The sequence below is a fragment of the Neoarius graeffei genome, chromosome 6, assembly GCF_027579695.1.
Source record: "Neoarius graeffei isolate fNeoGra1 chromosome 6, fNeoGra1.pri, whole genome shotgun sequence".
NCBI classification, from domain to species: Eukaryota; Metazoa; Chordata; class Actinopteri; order Siluriformes; family Ariidae; genus Neoarius; species Neoarius graeffei.
In genome coordinates, this window is record NC_083574.1 from 102,350,405 (window position 1) to 102,370,854 (window position 20,450).

At 43.1% G+C, this 20,450-nt stretch overlaps 1 protein-coding gene across 1 annotated transcript in view; it reads right to left on the reverse strand.

The window, feature by feature from the left end:
- Positions 1 to 20,450, reverse strand: part of LOC132888476 (NACHT, LRR and PYD domains-containing protein 12-like) — a 54,442-nt gene that overhangs the window by 13,349 nt on the left and 20,643 nt on the right. Inside the window, exons 13-14 of the mRNA XM_060924522.1 lie at positions 14,912 to 15,082; positions 4,482 to 4,652 (exon numbers count right to left, since the gene is read on the reverse strand). Of these exons, the coding sequence (XP_060780505.1) occupies positions 4,482 to 4,652; positions 14,912 to 15,082 (342 nt within the window). The remainder of the gene's footprint in view (positions 1 to 4,481; positions 4,653 to 14,911; positions 15,083 to 20,450) is intronic.

Genomic DNA, 20,450 nt, shown 5'->3' on the forward strand with positions numbered 1-20,450 from the left:
AACAACGCCAATCACTAGACTGATAATTCAGTGTATTTTTGTGAGCTGCTGTGACTTTTCTTATTTGTAAGATAGAAGTGTAAAGGATGGAATGATGAAGTAAATGTAAATAAAATGTAAATATTATTTTGGGTAATATTAGCCTCTTTTAAAACTGTGAAAAATAGCAACAGTTTTTAATTTAAGTTTTCACCATCTGTTCAGTATTAGTGCTGACAGATGTTTACAGCTGTTTACTAGTGCTGAGCCAGTGTGTGTTACTGTCAGAAAACTTGTGTTGAATTACAGAATGGTTTTCTTTAATGTACCGTCCATTGCAGGGCTCCATGCACACACACTTTTACACACTCATTCACACCTAAAGGGCAGTTTATCTTCACCAGTCCCCCCCCCAAAAAAAAACCAAACCAACACTGCGCAGGCACCAACATAGCCGCAACGTTTTGAAGAGCTCGGTGTTTGTTCTTTACTTTTATTACATTGATAGTTGCTTTCAAGCTTTTAAAAGCTAGATTTAAGGAAAACGAAACACCGTGGCTCCAAAACAGCCGGTTTCAAGTTCCCTATTCGCATAAATATTGAGTTCGACGGGCGATTGTATTATGGAGTGATCGAGGCTTGACTTTCCTGGTGGCTCCGGAACAGTCCATTTTACTAGATATTACGATCTGTATGGATGTCCAGCCTCACCCTGGTTCAGAGCTTGTCGTTCCAGGGAGGAAGCAGATGGGAAATGGTCGCAAAAGACCAGACAGTGGGAATACAGCTTACGACCGTTCGAAACTCCTGTCCCTCAGGCATATGGCACTTAAGCCTGATAGGACCGTCCTGTCTGAACTGAAGTCACTAGGCATTTTGCGATACAGAGGCAGAAGAGGGGCTGGACAGAAGAACATCCCTGTTGTTGAAACCCGCCGCCTTAAAGTAAAATCTATATGTCGCCCTATTAACCGAAGCAGTCTGATTTGCATTCCCCGAGTAAATACAACAACGAACTGTGCTGCTCCTGCCACGGATTTTGCTGTTCCTAACTGTCTTTTCACAAATTGTGGATTGGCGAAAACAAAGAACCGTGTAAGGGGACCAGTTGCTCTCGAAACTCACTTCAGAAACCAGGATATCGATGTGTGTGTGGTATCTGAAACACATCCTTCAACCGATGTGCCTGATGCAGTTGTGAATATTCCTGAGTATGCAATCTACAGGCGTGATAGAGGTTGGGCTGATTTGGACAAAAGGAAAAAAGGTGGAGTGTCTGTCTATGTACGGAAAAATTTAAAAGTTTTGGACGTTTATCGTTCTAAGCTATAAAAATTGATCTGTTTGACTCTGGTATTGCCTTCTGGATATCGAATGCTAATTTGTGGCCTTTACAATCCACCAAAGTACAATTACCGTGATGAAGATCTAATGGGCTATTTGGTTGGCTTTGTTGACTCAGTGTTGGAAAAACACCCTGAAATAGTCGTGGTATGTGGCGGTGATCTCAATCGATTGGATTTGCAAGAACTAAAGGCTTTGTCAGGGTGGGACATTATGGTTGATTTCCCCACGAGGGGCGATGCTATTCTTGACAATTGCCTAACCAGCCGCCCGGAACTTTTTGGAAAAGCTTATCCCATTCACATGCTAATAAAAACCGATCACAAAGGCTTTGTTTTGCCAGCGGGTCGGAAACTGAAGCCCATTCGTCATAAAGTGCTAGTGCGTGACTGTAGAGAACACCGCAAGCGAGCGCTGTATCTTGCATTGGCGGATATGGACTGGGGAGATGTTACCGAGGCAACAAACATAAATGAGGCAGTCGGTCGGCTTGAAGAAAAGAGTCGCTCACTGATGGATAAATATATGCCATTTAGATCTGTGTGTATGTCATCACGTGACCCTGCTTGGATGACTCCTCTCGTAAGATCAATGTTTAGAGCAAAATCAAGAATCTCTCTCTCTCCAAACAACAAAGAACGCCTTATAGTGATTAATAGCAGAATTTCGGAAGTAATTAGCCAGAACCGGAGAAACCCTTCTACAATCTTAGGGAGCCGCGAGTGGTGGAAAAATGTAGACTTTATTTCTCAGCGCCGTAACTCGACCTACGTTGCTCTGGATGAACATACCATGGACCGTCTTAATGATTATTTTGGGTAACTCTGCTGTGATGACAACTACATGCGACCAATCGACATGCAAATTGCTGATGATGTGGAGGTTCCCGAATTATCTGAGAGAATGGTCTGGAATGCTCTTGGGAAATTAAAGAAAACTGCTACTGGCCCGGATGAGATCCCGTTCTGGATCTGGAAAGACTTTTCGGAAATATTTACACCTGTTATTTCTAAAGTTTGGAACTTATCACTGTCAACGTACGAATGGCCTGAGTCCTGGAAGAGAGCTAACATCAACCCGCTACCCAAGTTGGATATCCCGAAGGAGGACAAAGATTACAGAGGCATTAATGTAACACCTGTTATTGCGAGGGCCTTTGAAAAGGTTGTGTTTGAGAACTTCGCCAGGAAAACGGTCAAAGCTAGCCTTAGCCCCTCTCAGTTCGCATACAGACAAGGAGGTAACTGTACCAATGCGCTGATCACCGTCCAGCACCAGGTGTGTAAATACCTGGATGACATTGACTGCAGAGCCGTTAGAGTTTTTACAATGGACTTCAGCGAGGCCTTTGACTGTTAAGCATAATCTTTTGTCAAACAAACTCAAACAGTTAGCGCTTAGCCCATACATAATCAATTGGTATCACAGTTTTCTTTTTGGTAGGCAACAAAGAATCTTCTCTAGTAATCACAGTTGCAATTGGAAGTCTGTAAACAAAGGGACTACTCAGGGCAGTGTCAGCGGACCGCACCTTTTTAACATTTTCCTTAATGATCTTGACATGCGTTATAATGGTAATCCTATACTTTTCAAATACGCAGATGATTCTACTATAGTGTCTCCCGTTTATAACAAAGCAGACCCTTCTATAAATTTAGTCACTTTGTTTCTTAGATGGTCTAATGAGAATCAGACGTCATGTAACACTAGTAAACGTAAGGAACTAATAGTGCGGAAGAAATGTAATAATTATGTATATCAGCCTGTTAGTGATATCCCACAATGCAGTAGCTTACCTTTATTAGGAGTTACGTTACAGAGTGATTTTAAATTTACATTACACACAAAGACTAAATTGACTAAGGTGAACAAATGTCTGCATGTATTAAGAACGCTTAGAAAGGAACAGTGTACTCAATTAGAAATTGATTATTTTTATCCCTTGTTTTGCCTTGTTTTACATATGCCTTACCTGTTTATGGTGCGTATGAATCTAGTCTTAATGTAGTTCAAAATTTTCTAGATAGAGGTCATAAGCGCCGCTTCATATCGTAGCCTATCTGTATTAAAACTTTTTTAGCAAAACAAGATTGTAAAATAGACAAGAAAGCACTGTCGACTGATAATCATCCGCTTAAGCCTTATCTCCCCGTCAAAAAAAAAGCAAATATAATCTCCGTGGAGCAAGATATGTAATGCCTAATGTAAATACTGATCGTTTTAAAAATACCTTTGTAAATAGGCTACTTTTTAAACATTTAGCTTAACTTGGTATACGTACAAGTTTTTTTTTTCTTTTTTCTTATATGCTTATGTACCTTAGGATATGTATTTTTATCCTTTGACAATAAAGACGAAAAGAAAAAAAAACCCACTAGCAGGCGCCCTTGTTCTGCATTATTATAAAACTTAGTGTGTTTCATCACTCAGCACATACATACATACATGCACATAGAGAAAAGCGAATTTCTGCCGTAGCTCGACTGAAATCGAAGTTCTAAATGCCATGGAAACACCTTAGCTCAGCTGAAATCGAACCGAACTGGATTTCTCGTAATCGAGCTACGCGACCTAGATTATGCGACTGTAGCCGAGCTACTTAGTGCATGTAAACCCTATCGAGCTACGGAGTCGAGCTGCTTACTTCAGCACTGCCCCTTCCGGAAGTGACAAGACCACAAGCGGGAAACACAACAGCCTCGGTCGGCATGACACTTCACCTTAGCCGCCACTTTATTAGGAACACCTGTGTCTGGGCATGTACGCACCCATTTCCAATTAGTTGGTAAGTTATTAGCATGTTAGCAGGCTAACAGTTAAAATGTTCACCATTACAGATTAACTTCAACTTAGTGGCCATTTTATTAGGAACACTTCTGTTCGTACATACAAACACTTCTTGTGAACACGGAACTGATAACTTTGTTTATACTCTTGAATAGCTCTTCTTCATGACGACAACCGGAAGTGTACCAACACGATGGGGTGTGTAGCGCCACCTGTGGCTCGGGTGCACAATGCACCTCACTCAATAGCTCGATTTCCTTGTGTGCACGTAGGATTGGATTTCTCTGGCACCCCTGCTGGGACCCTTAGCTCGATTACCGACAGCAGCTCGATTTGGATGTGCATGTAAACGCACTGACTGAGTTACTCACAGCAGTGTCTCCAGTTTACACTCGTGTTTCTTCAGTAGATCACAGAGCTTCTTCACTCCTGAGTCTCCCAGTTCACACCAACTCAGATTCAGCTCTCTGATGTGTGATGGATTTGTACAGAGAGCTGAAGCCAAAGCAGTGCAGGATTTCTCACTCATGCTGTCCCACAGTCTGCAGAAAGGAAACAGCATAAAGTGTCATCTCATACAATAAGGGAGTATTGTTCAATGGTTACATTGACCCCAGAACACACACACACACACTTATTGAAGCTGCATGCTGGTTTTGTTCACTTATTTGGACCTTATGCCAATCATCCGTCCATTATCTGTAACTACTTATCCTGTGCAGGGTTGCGGGTGGGCTGGAGCCTATCCCAGCTGACTACGGGCGAAAGGCGGGGTTCACCCTGGACACGTCACCAGATCATCACGGGGCTGACACACAGAGACACACAACCATTCACACTCACATTCACACCTACGGTCAATTTAGAGCCACCAGTTATCCTAACCTGCATGTCTTTGGACTGTGGGGGAAACCGGAGCACCCGGAGGAAACCCACTGATGCCCCTTTTCCACCAAAGCAGTTCCAGGGCTGGTTCGGGGCCAGTGCTTAGTTTGGAACTGGGTTTTCTGTTTCCACTGACAAAGAACTGGCTCTGGGGCCGGAAAAACCGGTTCCAGGCTAGCACCAACTCTCTGCTGGGCCAGAGGAAAGAACCGCTTATGTCAGCAGGGGGGGGTTGTTAAGACCACCAACAACAGCAAGACTGCGAAAGGTCACTATTTTTAAGCGACGAGAAGCAGCAGCTGTACAAACGCGAAGTCATCCATTATTGTTGTTGTTGCTGCTGCTTCTTCTTCTCTGTGTTGTTGTTGCTTCGATGTTTGCGCCAAGGTTTATGCAAACGCAGCGACGTAACTGACGTATACAGCGACGTAATGACGTGGCTCCCCTTAGCACCGCGAGCAAGGGAAAAGCAAACTGGTTCTCAGCTGGCTCGCAAGTTGAACGAGTTGTGAACCAGCACCAGCACTGGCCCCGAACCAGCCCTGGAACTGATTTGGTGCTAAAGGGGTAACAGACACGGGGAGAACATGCAAACTCCACACAGAAAGGCCACATCAACCACAGAGCTCGAACCCAGAACCTTCTTGCTGTGAGGCGACAGCGCCAACCACTAAACCAGGGGTTCTCAACCTTTTCTACTTTCAGGCCCACCTATTCATATTTGTAACGAGTCGGGGCCCATTAAAAAAAGATCCCCAATTATTTTGGCTCATCTATTCTCTTAGAATCTAATAATCTACTGTAAAGTGTATTAATGGAACACAACGTCACTCCCTGTTACAGCTGGGAGCTCAGGAATTAAATAAATGCAGTAAAAACAAACTGTTTCTGTCAGGTACGCGAGAGAGGCGGATGTATGTGCAGAAGTGTTCAGTTTAATACAGTGCAATATATACACAAAGTGCAGAAAACACACACAAAGGCAAACAGTCCAAAACGGCAGGCAAGATCAGAAACATGAAAACAGGTAAAGGGTCGGTCGAGGCGCAAACAGTCCATCAAAGGCACAACGAGACCGAGAACAAGGCACAAGAATCAAGAAACCAGGAAAACAAGAACACGGGAAGAAAGGCTCGGTAATGCGTACTTAATGTAGTGTAATACTTCGCGATGCTACTGCATCAGTGCAGTCCTTAAATAGCCAAACAGAGAGTTCGCTAATTGAGTTCAGGTGCGTCTTGTTCATGGCGCGCGTGCTGGAGCTCACTCGGTGCTCGCACAGCCCGATGCGCGCCTTCAGGTGCACACGCCACAGCGCACAGGACTGACAGTTTTTAATTGTAGGTTTTGTATTTAAAACTGTATGGATGTGCCAGAAGCCAAACCCATGCATGCAGGTCATTCTCAGCCCAAAGGGATTAATGATCCAAAAGTGGAGTCTGGTCCATTCACACAAGAACTCATTGCCATGTTTGTGTTCAGCAAACAAGCACGTTATTAAAACCAAGAAGTGGATACAGAACCCACTCAATGGGATCAGATCCTTACACGCTAACAAAGAAGGATTTTTCCTATGAGTTGGAAAATTATCCATCCGTTGAGTTCCCCAACATCTCAGACTACCTGCTGCTGCAGACATCGTTCTACACGGACACACAGATGAAAACCTGGAAGATCCTGGAGGAGAACAACTTTTTATATGTGGCTGGGTTAAAGATCTGGGGATCAGGACACTACACGATAGACGGCTCTAAGTGCAGGAAGAGTGTTTATTAGCAGGCGTGATATTTAAGTCAAGTCAAGTTTATTTTTATAGCGCTTTTAACAAACAGACATTGTTGCAAAGCAGCTTCACAGAAAATTAAAGACTTTAAACATGAGCTAATTTTATCCCGAATCTATCCCCAATGATCAAGCCTGTGGCGACGGTGGTGAGGAAAAACTCAGATGACATGAGGAAGAAACCTTGAGAGGAACCGGACTCAACAGGGAACCCATCCTCATCTGGGTGATCACAGAAAGCATGAGTATAAATAACTCGCTTCTATAACTGTGTCCTATAGAGTCACAAAGTATAACTGTGGAACCAGGAAATTCATTATAGTTTAAACAGGAAGTCTGTGTTGTTGAAGTTATAAACTGTTCATTGATGGAAACTTGAGTGCAAAACTGTTCATGACATCTGCAGCCATAAAGTTAGCAAGTCAACTGAAGTCCTCAGATATAAATGCATTACTGTAAGAGTCCAGAGCGTCTTCCAAGTGTTGTGTGTGTTTTTTTTTTAAGCAAGACAGAAAGGGTATTTAAACAGTGTTATAAACATGGCTAGAAACAAATTGGACAGTGATGATGACAACACTTCGCAAAGCCTCTGTGAAAACAGCTTCCGTATCTGTGCGTGCTGATTGCACTCAAATCAGCGTCAGGTGTTCCCCATAACGACTGGGTCCCAATCACGCGCACAACGCGCTCCGTGAGTGCACGCGGCCGCTCGAGCTGCACCAGGCTTAAGTGCACAAAGGTGTGACAGTCAAGTGTTCACCGACTGTGTGACCACAACTTTTAGCTCGCATGTATGTCGCTATCAAAATGCCTCATTTTCATCAATAACCCGTCGCAAAGCACCGCGAGCTGTAGTGAGACTGTAGCTTAATGAGGTGGATGTGACGTCAGATTCAACCCAGCAATTGTACCCTAAAGATTAAAAATTAGCTTCAACTTGAAAAAAATTCACAGAACACTAGATGTCGCTTCGCGGCCCACTAATGCGCTGCAGCCCAGTGGTTGAGAAACACTGCACTACACCACCGTGCCGCGCCTTATGCCAATCACTAGACTGATAATTCAGTGTATTTTTGTGAGCTGCTGTGACTTTTCTTATTTGTAAGATAGAAGTGTAAAGGATGGAATGATGAAGTAAATGTAAATAAAATGTAAATATTATTTTGGGTAATATTAGCCTCTTTTAAAACTGTTAAAAATAACGACAGTTTTTTTTTTTTTTATTTGCTAACAAATACAAACAAATACAAAGTAAGAAGGACAGAATGAAACAAATCAATACATACACATGACATACAACAGAAGCACTGACGTAACATTAACAACAATTTCAAAGGCTGGACAATACTACTAATATGTTAAAGAGATGTAACAGAACACATGGAGACAAATTCGACAAAGATAAACAAGAGCTATATTGCTGAATAGGGGAGGATGGGTGGGGTTGGTTAGGGGTAATGAATGTGCATGTGAGATAGAGGAGGGTAGGTGGGGGGGATTTGGAGGGGTTTTGGGCCTTGAGTTATGGGTGGAGGGACAGTGTGTATATGTTGGGGGGGAGCGGAGTTTGTGATAGTGAGCACGTGTGTGTGTGTGTGTGTGTGTGTGTGTGTGTGAGAGAGTGAGTGTATATAAGCAGTGCTGGTCTGTGTCGGGGCAGGGAGAAGGAAACTGGATCATAATGAAGGAGAGTGGTGGTGGTGGTGGGGGGGGGGAGTATTATTTTATTTGCTAATCATTTGTGTTAGTAAATTTTTTATAGATAGTAATTCTAAAAATAATAGTTATTTAATAGTTAATTACGATGACTACCTGAGCACCTGTTCATGGCTATGGTGCCAGCCGCCCCTGCCCAAGCTAAATCATGATGGGACGACAGAGGGGAGGGGGAGGTACTGCATGAGGCAGGGCTCCGGGCCCGGACGCCCCACACACCGACACCAGCCCCCCATAACCTCCGCACAACACGCCCTACCTATCCTATATATGACTGTATATGACAAGAATGTGTGCCTTCTCTAAAATGTACTGCATTAAAAGAAGAGGGCATGCAGGGTGAAAACCTGCCCAGATCTCCACCTACACGCCCCCCACACCCTATGTAATCAAAGATATAAGCCTCCTCTAAGATGTATTTGCATTAAAAGAGGCAAGGAGTGCAGCGAAGCACCTGCAGAGGTTTCCCACATGCACTCCTCCCCTGCCCTAGTCTATCATGTTGTTCTTATTGAAGGTGGACAAATGGTGTGTGCTTCCTAATGTGTAGAGCATTTAAAAGAGGATAAGGCACGCTGTGCAATACCAAGAATAGGTAGGTATCAAAGTGCATGCGTGGGGTGGGCGGGGCGCCGAGAGAACCTCGGGACCCTAACCCGGAGGGGAACCCTGACCCATCAACCCTCCCAATGGCACCAACCAACGCCAGTCCCACCTGACAGCCAGACAGGATGGGGCTGACCACGCCATCCCAGAAGCCCAGGTATAACAAGAGTAGATGAAGTGGGGGAGGGAAGACGGTAGCAGAGGGAGGGAGGGAGTGGTGGGAAAAATTAATAAATGAAGTACATAAACAGAGATAAAAGATTCCAGCTTCCATCCTCCCTTCCCTAATATGTATGGCTAAGTATTAACGATTATGGAAGGATATTTGAGTGTGGCGTTGGGACTGGATCTCAGGCACAGAGGGGCAGGTCAAGTCTGTAAAAAGGTGAGGTAAGATGACCAAGGGGAGTGTGTATTCTGAGTGTGGAGTAAGTTGGGAGAGGTATGATTGTCCAATGATATATAATCTGCTAGCAGGTTTTTCCAATGGGTAATGTGGATTGAGTTCTTTGAGTTCCAGTTCATGAGGATTGTTTTCTTGGCGACAGTTAGTGCTACTAGAAGAAATTTATTGTCTGTGGTGTTAAGGTTGGTTGAAGATGTATCTCCTAGTATGCAGAGGGAAGGAGTTGCTGGGATGTGATGGCCAAGGATAGAGGTGAGCGAGTCTGTGACTTTTATCCAGAACCTATGGATTGGGGTGCAATGCCAGGATGTATGTGTCCGGGGTGTTTAGCATGCAGTGGGAACACGTGTCGGAGCCAAAACCCATTCTTGCCAGTTTCTGTGCAGTGTAGTGAAATCTGTGGAGTACCTTGTACTGTATTAGTTGAAGATTGGCATTTTTAGTCATTAGATAGATATTTTTGCAGATTTGGGTCCAGAAGCCGGCATCAGGAGTAATGGACAGGTCTGATTCCCAATTGTGGTATGGAAGGCTTAAAGTTTTTTCGGATTGTGATATAATTTTGTATATTTTGGAAAGGATTTTTTGAGGGGAGGGGATGTTAATCAGTTCCAAGATTTGTGGGGGGGGGGATGTCTAAATTAGGTATCTGAATATTCCATTTTGCTTGAATAGTTGATTTAATTTGAAGATACTGTAAGAAGTGTTTACCCTCAATGCCATGCTTCTGGACCAAATAGGGAAAAGAGACCAGTCTATTGTCTTGGATGATATGATGAAGATGAGTGATACCCTTGCCTATCCATGTGAGAAAGTTGAGTGGTTTTTTATTCCACCAGGCTGTCAGACTTGATGCTATGGTTGGAGCTTTGAAAGATGGATGCTTTTTGACTGACTGGCTGCAGAAAGGTAAGTCTGAGATCTGAATATCCTTGCAAATGGTTTGTTCTAGGTCTAACCAGGTGAATTCAAGTGAGGTGGGATGTATCCATTTGTAAATGTATTGAAGCTGGTTGGCCAGTGCATAATGGTAGAAGTGTAGCGCCTCTAGACCACCTAGTATTTTAGGTTTTTGAAGTGTGGTCAGTTTGATTCTTGGTGTCTTGTTTTTCCAGTAGAATTTAATGATTGTAGAGTCTAGTGATTTAAACCAGGATTGGGTAGGCTGAATAGGAATCATTGAAAGTAAATAATTAACTTTGGGTAAAACTGTCATTTTGATAACCGATATCCTGCCCATGATGGATAGTGGAAGGTTCATCCAGTGCTGGAGGTCATCAGTTATTGAATTGAGTAGGGGGGTAAAATTTAGACCAAACAACTCTGAGAGCTTGGGGGAAACCCTTATCCCCAGGTATGTGATATAATTGGTGCATAGGGGAATAGGTGATGAGTGGGCCGACACATCCCAGCTGTTGGAATGTAATGGGAGGATTGCAGATTTGTTCCAGTTGATAGAATATTCAGAAATGGTGGAGAATGTGTTGATCAGTTCAATAGTTTCGTGTACAGATGTTGGGGGATTTTGTAAGAAAAGTAAGATATCATCAGCATAGAGACTAATTTTGTGATGTAAATTTGGAGTTTGAACTCCCTTGATGAGGGAGTTCTGTCGGATGGCGGCGGCTAAAGGTTCAATGAAGATGGTAAATAGTGAAGGAGAGAGTGGGCATCCTTGTCTAGTCCCCCGGTGCAAAGTGAAACTACGTGATGTTAGTCCATTGGTGATTACTGTAGCTGAAGGTGATGTGTATAGAATTTTGATCCAATTAATGAAGGATTCCCCAAAACCAAACCTCCCTAATGTGGAGAACAGGAAATTCCAGTTGACCCTGTCAAATGCTTTTTCTGCGTCTAGAGTTGCTATAATGGTATTTTCTTGTATGGTTGAGGAGTAGTGTATAATATTAAATAATCTGCGAGCATTGGAGGTTGAGATTCTACCCTTGATAAAACCAGTTTGGTCCGGATGGATAATGGATGGGGTGACCTCTTCTAACCTACGTGCTAAAGCTTTGGCGATTATTTTATTGTCAACGTTGAGAAGAGAAATTGGTCGATAGCTAGATGGAATTGTTGGGTCCTTATTGGGCTTGAGGAGGAGTGAAATTGTTGCTGAGGTAGTGCTAGCTGGTAGTTTTGAATTTTCTTTTGATTCATTGATCATCCTGATGAATAGTGGAGCCAAAATGGACCAGAATTGTTTGTAGAACTCAGCGGGGAATCCATCCGGTCCTGGTGCTTTATTGTTAGGCATGTGTTTCAGAGCTGAAAACAGTTCCTCTTGAATAATAGGTGATTCCAGTTTATTTATTTGCGTTTCGGTTAGTTGTGGTAAATTGATATTATTGAAAAATGAGTCAATGGATTCCTGGTTGGGGTTTATTTCAGAAGAATATAGTTTGTTGTAGAAATTGTAGAAAACTTGGTTAATTTCTTCAGGTGAGCTGGTTAGCTTCCCTGCTGAGTTCTTTATGGCTGAAATTGTTGCTTTTTCTTTGTTGCGTCTAATTTGATTTGCTAAATATTTACCTGATTTATTGCTGTGATGAAAGGATTCTTGCCTTAATCGACGGATCATAAATTGTATGTGTTTAAGTATTTCATCTAGTTTGGATTTGCACTTTCTTAATTCATTTTGTGTTTCTTGAGATGGGTGGGTCGCGTTAATTTCCTCCAGTTGCTTAATTTTATGGTTTAGTTCAGTTTCCTGTTCTTTTTCTGTCCTTTTTTTGTGTACTGAAAATGAGATTATTCTGCCTCTAAGCACTGCCTTTCCTGTCTCCCACAAAAGGGAAGGAGATGATCCAGGGGAATCGTTCATTTCTAGAAAGCATGCCCACTCTCTCCTAATAAAACTGTTAAATTTAGGGTCTTGTAAAAGGGATGTGTTCAGGCGCCATCTGTTACTAGATGACTGTGGAGAGGTTCTATTCCATTTTATTGTTACAGGGGCATGATCACTGATGACTATGGGGTGTATTGTGGATTCAGCGATATTTGACATAATGGAGTTGCTAGTTAGGAAGAAATCAATGCGGGAGTAAGAATGGTGGACTGCTGAGAAAAAAAGAGTAGTCAGTGGAGTCTGGGTGCTGAAGCCGCCAACTATCGACAAGACCAAAATCGCTCATGAACTGTTTTATTGTTTTTGTGGATTGCCAGATACGTTTGTTTTGGGAGTGATCAGATTTGTCTATTGTGGGGTCTAAAACTGTGTTGAAGTCACCTGCAAGTATGATAGGACAGTCGGAGAGATTGGAGAGTGAAGAAAAAAACTTCTGAAAGAAAGCAGAATCATCTGTGTTGGGTCCGTAAACATTGGCTATTGCAATAGGGGCACTTTTAATTGAGATGTTTATAATGATAAAACGTCCTTCTGTGTCTGTGATAGTGGTATTATGAGTAAATGAGATTTTTTTATTAATCAAAATACAAACTCCCCTCTGTTTTGAGTTGTAATGTGCTGAATATAGGTGACTGAATTGTGCCGATTTGATGCGGGTGTAATCTAAATCTGAGAGGTGAGTTTCTTGTAGGAGGCATATGTCAGCTTGTAGTTTTTCCAAATGATTTAGGACTTTGACTCTCTTTGCCTGAGACCCAATCCCACGAATGTTCCAAGTCAAGATTGTAAGTGGTGCCATGTTATGGTCTTGAAGATAAAAATGTGAGATGAGAGGTGGAGCTGTGAGTGTGTGAGGGTGTATGTGCAGGCCTTGATACGAGCTAAGGAGGAGAGGTGGAGGGAAAGGGGTAGGTGTGTATAACAGAAAGTATTTGGGTTGTAAGGGGGAGGAGGAGGGAGAAAAGTAGAAAATATGAATGAAATGGAAGTCATTTTCTGTTTAGCATTATAGACATAAGAATCACAGTATTGGCTGAGCCTAAATGCATAATGGACATAAATAGACAAGACATACATGTAGCTAACACATATAAACAAATAACATTAAGCAAAGTGATCAAAAAAGAGATAGAGAAAAAAGAGATGGAGTGAGCTTGAGGAAGAGAGAGAAAGAGGCAGAAGGCAATTATAGGCAATATTATTAACGTTAGCATCAGTAAGCAGCAGTATGTAAGCAAGAGGGGTGAGTGAATTGAATCTAAATGGATAATGGCGAGTGAGCTGCTATAGCCAGGTAGTGATATTACGGTTGCGGTAGATTGTTCCATTGACATACAGTTTATCGACAGACAGTGTGGCGCGTTTGCCCTCTTGCCCGAGTTGTTTCATTATGGGCAAGAGGGCTCTTCTTCGTTCCTGGATTTCTTTGGGGAATTGATCGTTTAGTCCGAATGATGTGCCTTTCAATTCCTTTCCATTGCTTTTAACCAGTTCTTTGTGTTTATAATGTTCAAATTTGGCTATTATTGGAGGTGGTTTCTTACTGTCTTTGGAGGTCAGATGGTGGACACGGTGGAAAGTGATCCTGTTAACTGTCTCCGGTGGAATTTTTAGGGATGATTGCATAAAGTCTTGGATTGCTTTCTCTGGGTTGTCGGGAGTGGCTGTTGGTAGTGGTATTCCTGAAAAAATAAGGTTGTCACGCATGCTACGGTACTGTAGGTCTAATATTTGTTCTTTCATGATTTTGTTTTCGTTGGTTAGATGGGTTATTTGGGTGGATAGATTAGTGACGTTTCCTTTGAGTTCACTGTTTTCTAGTACAAGTGTGTCGATCTGTGACTGAGAGAATTCTAGACTTGCTTTTAGGTCTTTAATATCTGCGTGGAGGAGTTCAAGAATTTTAAGTTTGTTGTTGATGGATTCCAGTAGACTGACCTCGATGGATGTGTAGATAGCTGTAGTATTGCTGTCGGTGGTAGCGTGGTGCTCCGTGTCTGAGTCTGTCTCGGTAGACCAGTCGCGTGTTGGACGTTTCTTGGTCGGTTCAGATGTCATGTTGCCCGGAATGAAGAGGTGGCCATCGGAAAAGGTAGGTAGACAGTTCAGTTCTTGTTGAGATGTTATATCCAGTTTATGCGGAAGGAATTGGATTGAAAGTATTTCTGTAGTCCTGTGTTTACAAACGGTATTCAGTGCGCCGCCATGTTGGATCTCACCCGGAGTCTCGCGATAGTCTCAGTGCGTCATCCCCCCCTAACGACAGTTTTGAAACTAAGTTTTCACCGTCTGTTCAGTATTAGTGCAGACAGATGTTTACAGATATTTACAGCTGTTTACTAGTGCTGAACCAGTGTGTGTTACTGTCAGAAAACTTGTGTTGAATTACAGGATGGTTTTCTTTAATGTACCGTCCATTGCAGGGCTCCATGAACACACACTTTTACACACTCATTCACACCTAAAGGGCAGTTTATCTTCACCAGTCCCCCCACTAGCAGGTGCCCTTGTTCTGCATTATTATAAAACTTCGTGTGTTTTATCACTGAGTTACTCACCGCAGTGTCTCCAGTTTACACTCGTGTTTCTTCAGTAGATCACAGAGCTTCTCCACTCCTGAGTCTCCCAGTTCACACCCACTCAGATCCAGCTCTCTGATGTGTGATGGATTTGTACAGAGAGCTGAAGCCAAAGCAGTGCAGGATTTCTCACTGATGCTGTTCCTCAGTCTGCAGAAAGGAAACGGCATTTAGTCCATCAGGACAGAAAAAAAGAAAAGAGACCTGAGGTGAATTTTTTTTTAAATTCTGATTTCCTTTTATCCAAGTGTTATCTCATGTACTGTACAGTAAGGGAGTATTGTTCAGTGGTTACATTGCCCCCCAGAAAACACACACACACACACACACACACACACACACACTTATTGAAGCTGCATGCTGCCTTTTTCTGACTTATTTGGACCTTATGCCAATCACTAGACTGATAATTCAGTGTATTTTGTGAGTGTTACGGGTCCCAAAAAATGACACTGTGGTCTGGAGTAACATATTTAATGAAATATCATCTGTTGGGAATACACAAAGATGCAACAGGTCAGATAGCGCTCTCATTCACGGACATTCATTCATTGACAACACTTCGTTCTGATGTCAGCTCTTTCATATTGGATTCCATACTAACTGTAAATAATAACATAGGTGTTACTTAACATACAACTGATCATATGCCACGTTCTGGTCCCTTACAATAGACAAAATACTGTGTGTGCATTCACTCTCTATGGACATGTATTCCATTAAAAGGAAGTATTTCACCAGTAACCAAATTCAACATCTTACATCAACAATAACAGTCTGCATTTCAATCAATAATCATGTCTCTCTCTACATAGTAAACATGCAGATCAATCTTAGTGTCTACTGGGAGAAGATCTAGTGTGTGTGTGTGTGTGTGTGTGTGTGCGGAGTGAGTGTGTGTGTGTGTGTGTGTGCGCGCGGAGTGAGTGAGTGAGTGTGTGTGTTCCTGTGCCTGCACGCGCATTTGTAACGTTCCCACCACGGAACAGCATGTGTCTCGCTTATATTCTTGCCATTCAATTTACATTTCTCACTCAACAGGGAATAACAATAAAATAGATACAGAAATAGTGTGACACATAACACTTTAAAGAACAATCGTGTCTTGGTATATCCTTCCCTCAGCAACCACATACAGACCAGTTCCCTCTACTGTAATGCTTAAATGCTAAGAGTTAGCAATCGCGATTAGCATTAGGCTAGCTAACGTTCGTTCATTCGGGCTGAGGGAAACACAGAACCAAACCCAACTACCTGCACTATTCATTACTAGCATGTTTAGGCTACGGTAAACATATTCATTACCAGCACATTTCACAGTAAACCTCATACATTACATATCCATCTCCAAACTGCATTCCTCATTTAGCTGACAGGTGATTTTGTACCAAACACTCAGTGGCTTCACTGGTGACCGTTAACTGGCCGCCCTCGCTGCACCACAAACAACTGACAGGAAAACTCATTGCTAATCCCATTACAACCATTACACAGGCCGCTATCTGCGCTCCTATAAGTGTTACTGTTTACAGAATTATGTTTTGAGTGTATTTACCTGTTGGGAATACACAAAGATGCAGCAGGTCAGATAGCGCTCTCATTCACGGACATTCATTCATTGGCAACACTTCGTTCTGATGTCAGCTCTTTGCAAGCTTCCTATGTGAGAGCGCCATCTGCTGGTGAATTTATTCTCAGCAGGAGTGAATTAGATCACTGAAATTTCTATAAAGTGGCAGTTCTATAATATAAATGACGTGTTCAGTCTTTTCTCTAAATCAAGTCTTTTTCCTATCTGTCAAATCACACTCTGCCACATGAGCTGCTGTGACTTTTCTTATTTGTAAGATAGAAGTGTAAAGGATGGAATGATGACGTAAATGTAAATAAATGTAAATATTATTTTGGGTAATATTAGCCTCTTTTGGGCGGCACGGTGGTGTAGTGGTTAACACTGTCGCCTCACAGCAAGAAAGTCCGGGTTCGAGCCCCGTGGCCAGCGAGGGCCTTTCTGTGCGGAGTTTGCATGTTCTCCCCGTGTCCGCGTGGGTTTCCTCCGGGTGCTCCGGTTTCCCCCACAGTCCAAAGACATGCAGGTTAGGTTAAAAGGTCCCATGGCATGAAATTTTCACTTTCTGAGGTTTTTAACGTTAAAATGAGTTCCTCTGACCTTCTTAAGTCGCCCCAGTGGCTAGAAATTTCATAATGTGTAAACCAAACTATGCCCAACATTTGAGAATGGCGCATCAAAACGGCGCGTTGATAAGCTCTTCCCTTTACTACGTCAGCAAGGGAGATGATCCCCACGCCCCCCCTCTGGATTCTCACCCACTGTATGGATTGCCCGCCCACTTGTAGTGAGGAGACCATAGAGGACACAACATGGCATCACCTAAGCGAGCGAAACATGGAAATTGCGCTGTACATGGATGTGACAACACAGAAAAGAGTCTGTTTTTACTGCCGACGGGAGAGCCCCTGAAGACGCAGTGGCTTAATTTTATTTACTTCAATAATACGCCGTCGAGTCTACCTAAGACGGTGTATGTTTGTCGGAAGCATTTTCCTGAGGAATGTTTCCACAACTTGGGACAGTACAGGGCAGGTTTTGCACATCAACTGTCACTGAAGCCTGGGTCCGTACCAAGCATCCCTGCCGCATCAGCCACAAACACCGAACAAGTAAGTGTATAACTGTTACGTCGTTTTGCCGTGTTTTAAAATCGGTGCGTTTGCAATGGCTACATTAGCTGTGCAGCTAACCGCTTCCTGCAGTTAGCCAGGTACTCTGTGCTACCTCTATTATAATAGCCAATCAAAACAGTTTTTACAAAGACACCCACATTCTTTTTTTTAAGTCACTCGTTCATTTTATTTGTTTGTTCAGTAAAAACCCAAACATTTGTTGAATTTATTTTATTTCCTCGCGTCGCACCTTAATGACGTCAGCGCGCGGTATTTTTCCCTGATTCTGGGCCGGGGTGTCGTGAGTGGCAGAGCAGCTCCATCGCTGCGATCCATTGAAAGTCAGCCCTAGATCCAATCTTTTGTCGGGAGCCGAGGTCGCGCGGGCGGCCCTCCAGCGGTACCGGCCGCCCGTGGAGGCAGCGGTTCTCCCAGGGGCAAGTTGGGGGGAGGAAACGGCAAAGTCCCCACTCCTCCATGGTAAAACTGCTCAGTTTTACCACACTGTAAAAAAAAAAAAAATTAGTCAAGCCAACTTAAAAATGTAACGCAACCTGCTGCCAAAGGATTTTGAGTAAACTCAACTCTGGGCCAAATAGTTGTGCTGACTTGCTCTTTGAAGTTGACACAGATGAGTATTTTATGTTGACCTTACTTTATTTAGCAAGTTCAGTGCACTCAAATTGTGATGTTGAAATAAATTGAAATAATCATTACAATTAACTTGGAAAAGCAAGTTGGCACAAAAAACATTGTTATCCAATATTATTCTTTTTGGGGGGCCTTTTCCACCTTTATTGGATAGGACAGTGTAGAGACAGGAAATGAGTGGGAGAGAGAGGGATTGGGAAATGACCTTAGGTCAGAATCAAACCCAGGTCCCCAGATTTATGGTATGGCGCCTTATCCACCTGAGCCACGATGCCCCAAAGTGCTCTTTTAAGTTCACATAGAAGAGTATTTTATGTTGAGTTGACTTGCCTTGCCTTTAGAAGTTCAGTCCAACAAATTGTTTAGTTGAAATAAATTGAAATAATAATGGCAATTAACTTAGAAGAGCAAGTTGGCACATCATGGTTCTAAGTTGAGTTTACTCAAAATCCTTTGGCAGCAGGTTGCGTTACATTTTTAAGTTGGCTTGACTATTTTTTTTTAACAATGATTTAGTGTGTGGTGGCACAGTGGTGTAATGGTTAGCGCCGTCGCCTCACAGCAAGAAGTTCTGGGTTTGAGCCCCGTGGCTGGCGAGGGCCTTTCTGTGTGGAGTTTGCATGTGCTCCGGTTTCCCCCAAAGACATGCAGGTTAGGTTAACTGGTGACTCTAAATTGACTGTAGGTGTAAATGGGTGTCTATGTGTCAGCCCTGTGATGACCTGGTGACTTGTCCAGGGTGTACCCCGCCTTTTGCCCGTAGTCAGCTGGGATAGGCTCCAGCTTGCCTGCAACCCTGTAGAACAGGATAAAGCAGCTAGAAATAATGAGATGAGATGAGATTTAGTGTGCATTAGATTTTTTAGTTAACACAAACCTCTCAACACACAAGTTCTACTTCACTTTGCCTATTATTAACACAAACAGAAACAAATACCGACATACAAGGAGGGAATTCCCTGGCCTCTGTTGAGGAAACCTTAGTCTATACTCCTATACAACGTCTCGTGTCAGTTTCCACGGACTTCTCCCTCCACCTGACCATTGAAACTTTCGAACTTGTGAAGTGCGCATGCGCAGTGGCATTGGTTAAGGGGTGTCAATCAGCACTTGAATATATAAGTTCACTTAACTTAATTTTCCAATTCCTATGAACTTGTGGCGAAGGAAAGGCGTCTCAACTATTTTTTTTTAGTTACTTGAACAATTAGATGGGAAATTTGTTCATTCAACTTCGAATCCTTTTTTCACTCAACAATTTTGCAAGTTACATTTTTTACAGTGCATGGGCCTCAGGCTGAAAAAACCCCGACAAAGTCCCAGTTTTACCATGGGCTCGAGTTGTACCATTTTTTTAGACAGGCTGGATGGACCAGGGCATTCGCCCGCCTGGCCGTGCCCGACGAGGAGCGCTCTCGGCTGGCTTGGGAGGCAGACGGCAGCCCCTCCCCCCATGGCATGCCCCCACCCTCTACACTTCCCCGCCTCCATGCTTCTCATTAGCAAAACGACGCACTGGGAAAAGCGCTGAAATGGGGCTTTCTTCCAGGAGGCTATATCTACGTTCTGAGGGTTCATTTCGAGAAAGGCTGCGGATATAACATCCGGAAGCCTCCACGATCCCATTTAAAGCATCAACAAACCACCATGCCATGGGTCCTTTAACTGGTGACTCGAAATTGACCGTAGGTGTGAATGTGAATGGTTGTCTGTGTCTATGTGTCAGCCTTGTGATGACCTGGCGACTTATCCAGGGTGTACCCCGCCTTTCGCCCGTAGTCAGCTGGGATAGGCTCCAGCTTGCCTGCGACCCTGTAGAACAGGATAAAGCGGCTACAGATAATGAGATGAGATTAGCCTCTTTTAAAACTGTTAAAAATAACGACAGTTTTTAAACTACGTTTTCATCATCTGTTCAGTATTAGTGCTGACAGATGTTTACAGCTGTTTACTAGTGCTGAGCCAGTGTGTGTTACTGTCAGAAAACTTGTGTTGAATTACAGTATGATTCTCTTTAATGTACCGTTGTTCTATCAAACTGTGCTACCTATCGAGATGTGCTACCCTGCGTCTTTGCGCAGGCCCATTTTTTTTTAGCTCCGTTTCCACGCCCATCATTTCATGCTACCTTGCAGGAGTGACTTTGCTGGAATCTGAAATGTATATTTCAGAATATGAGAAT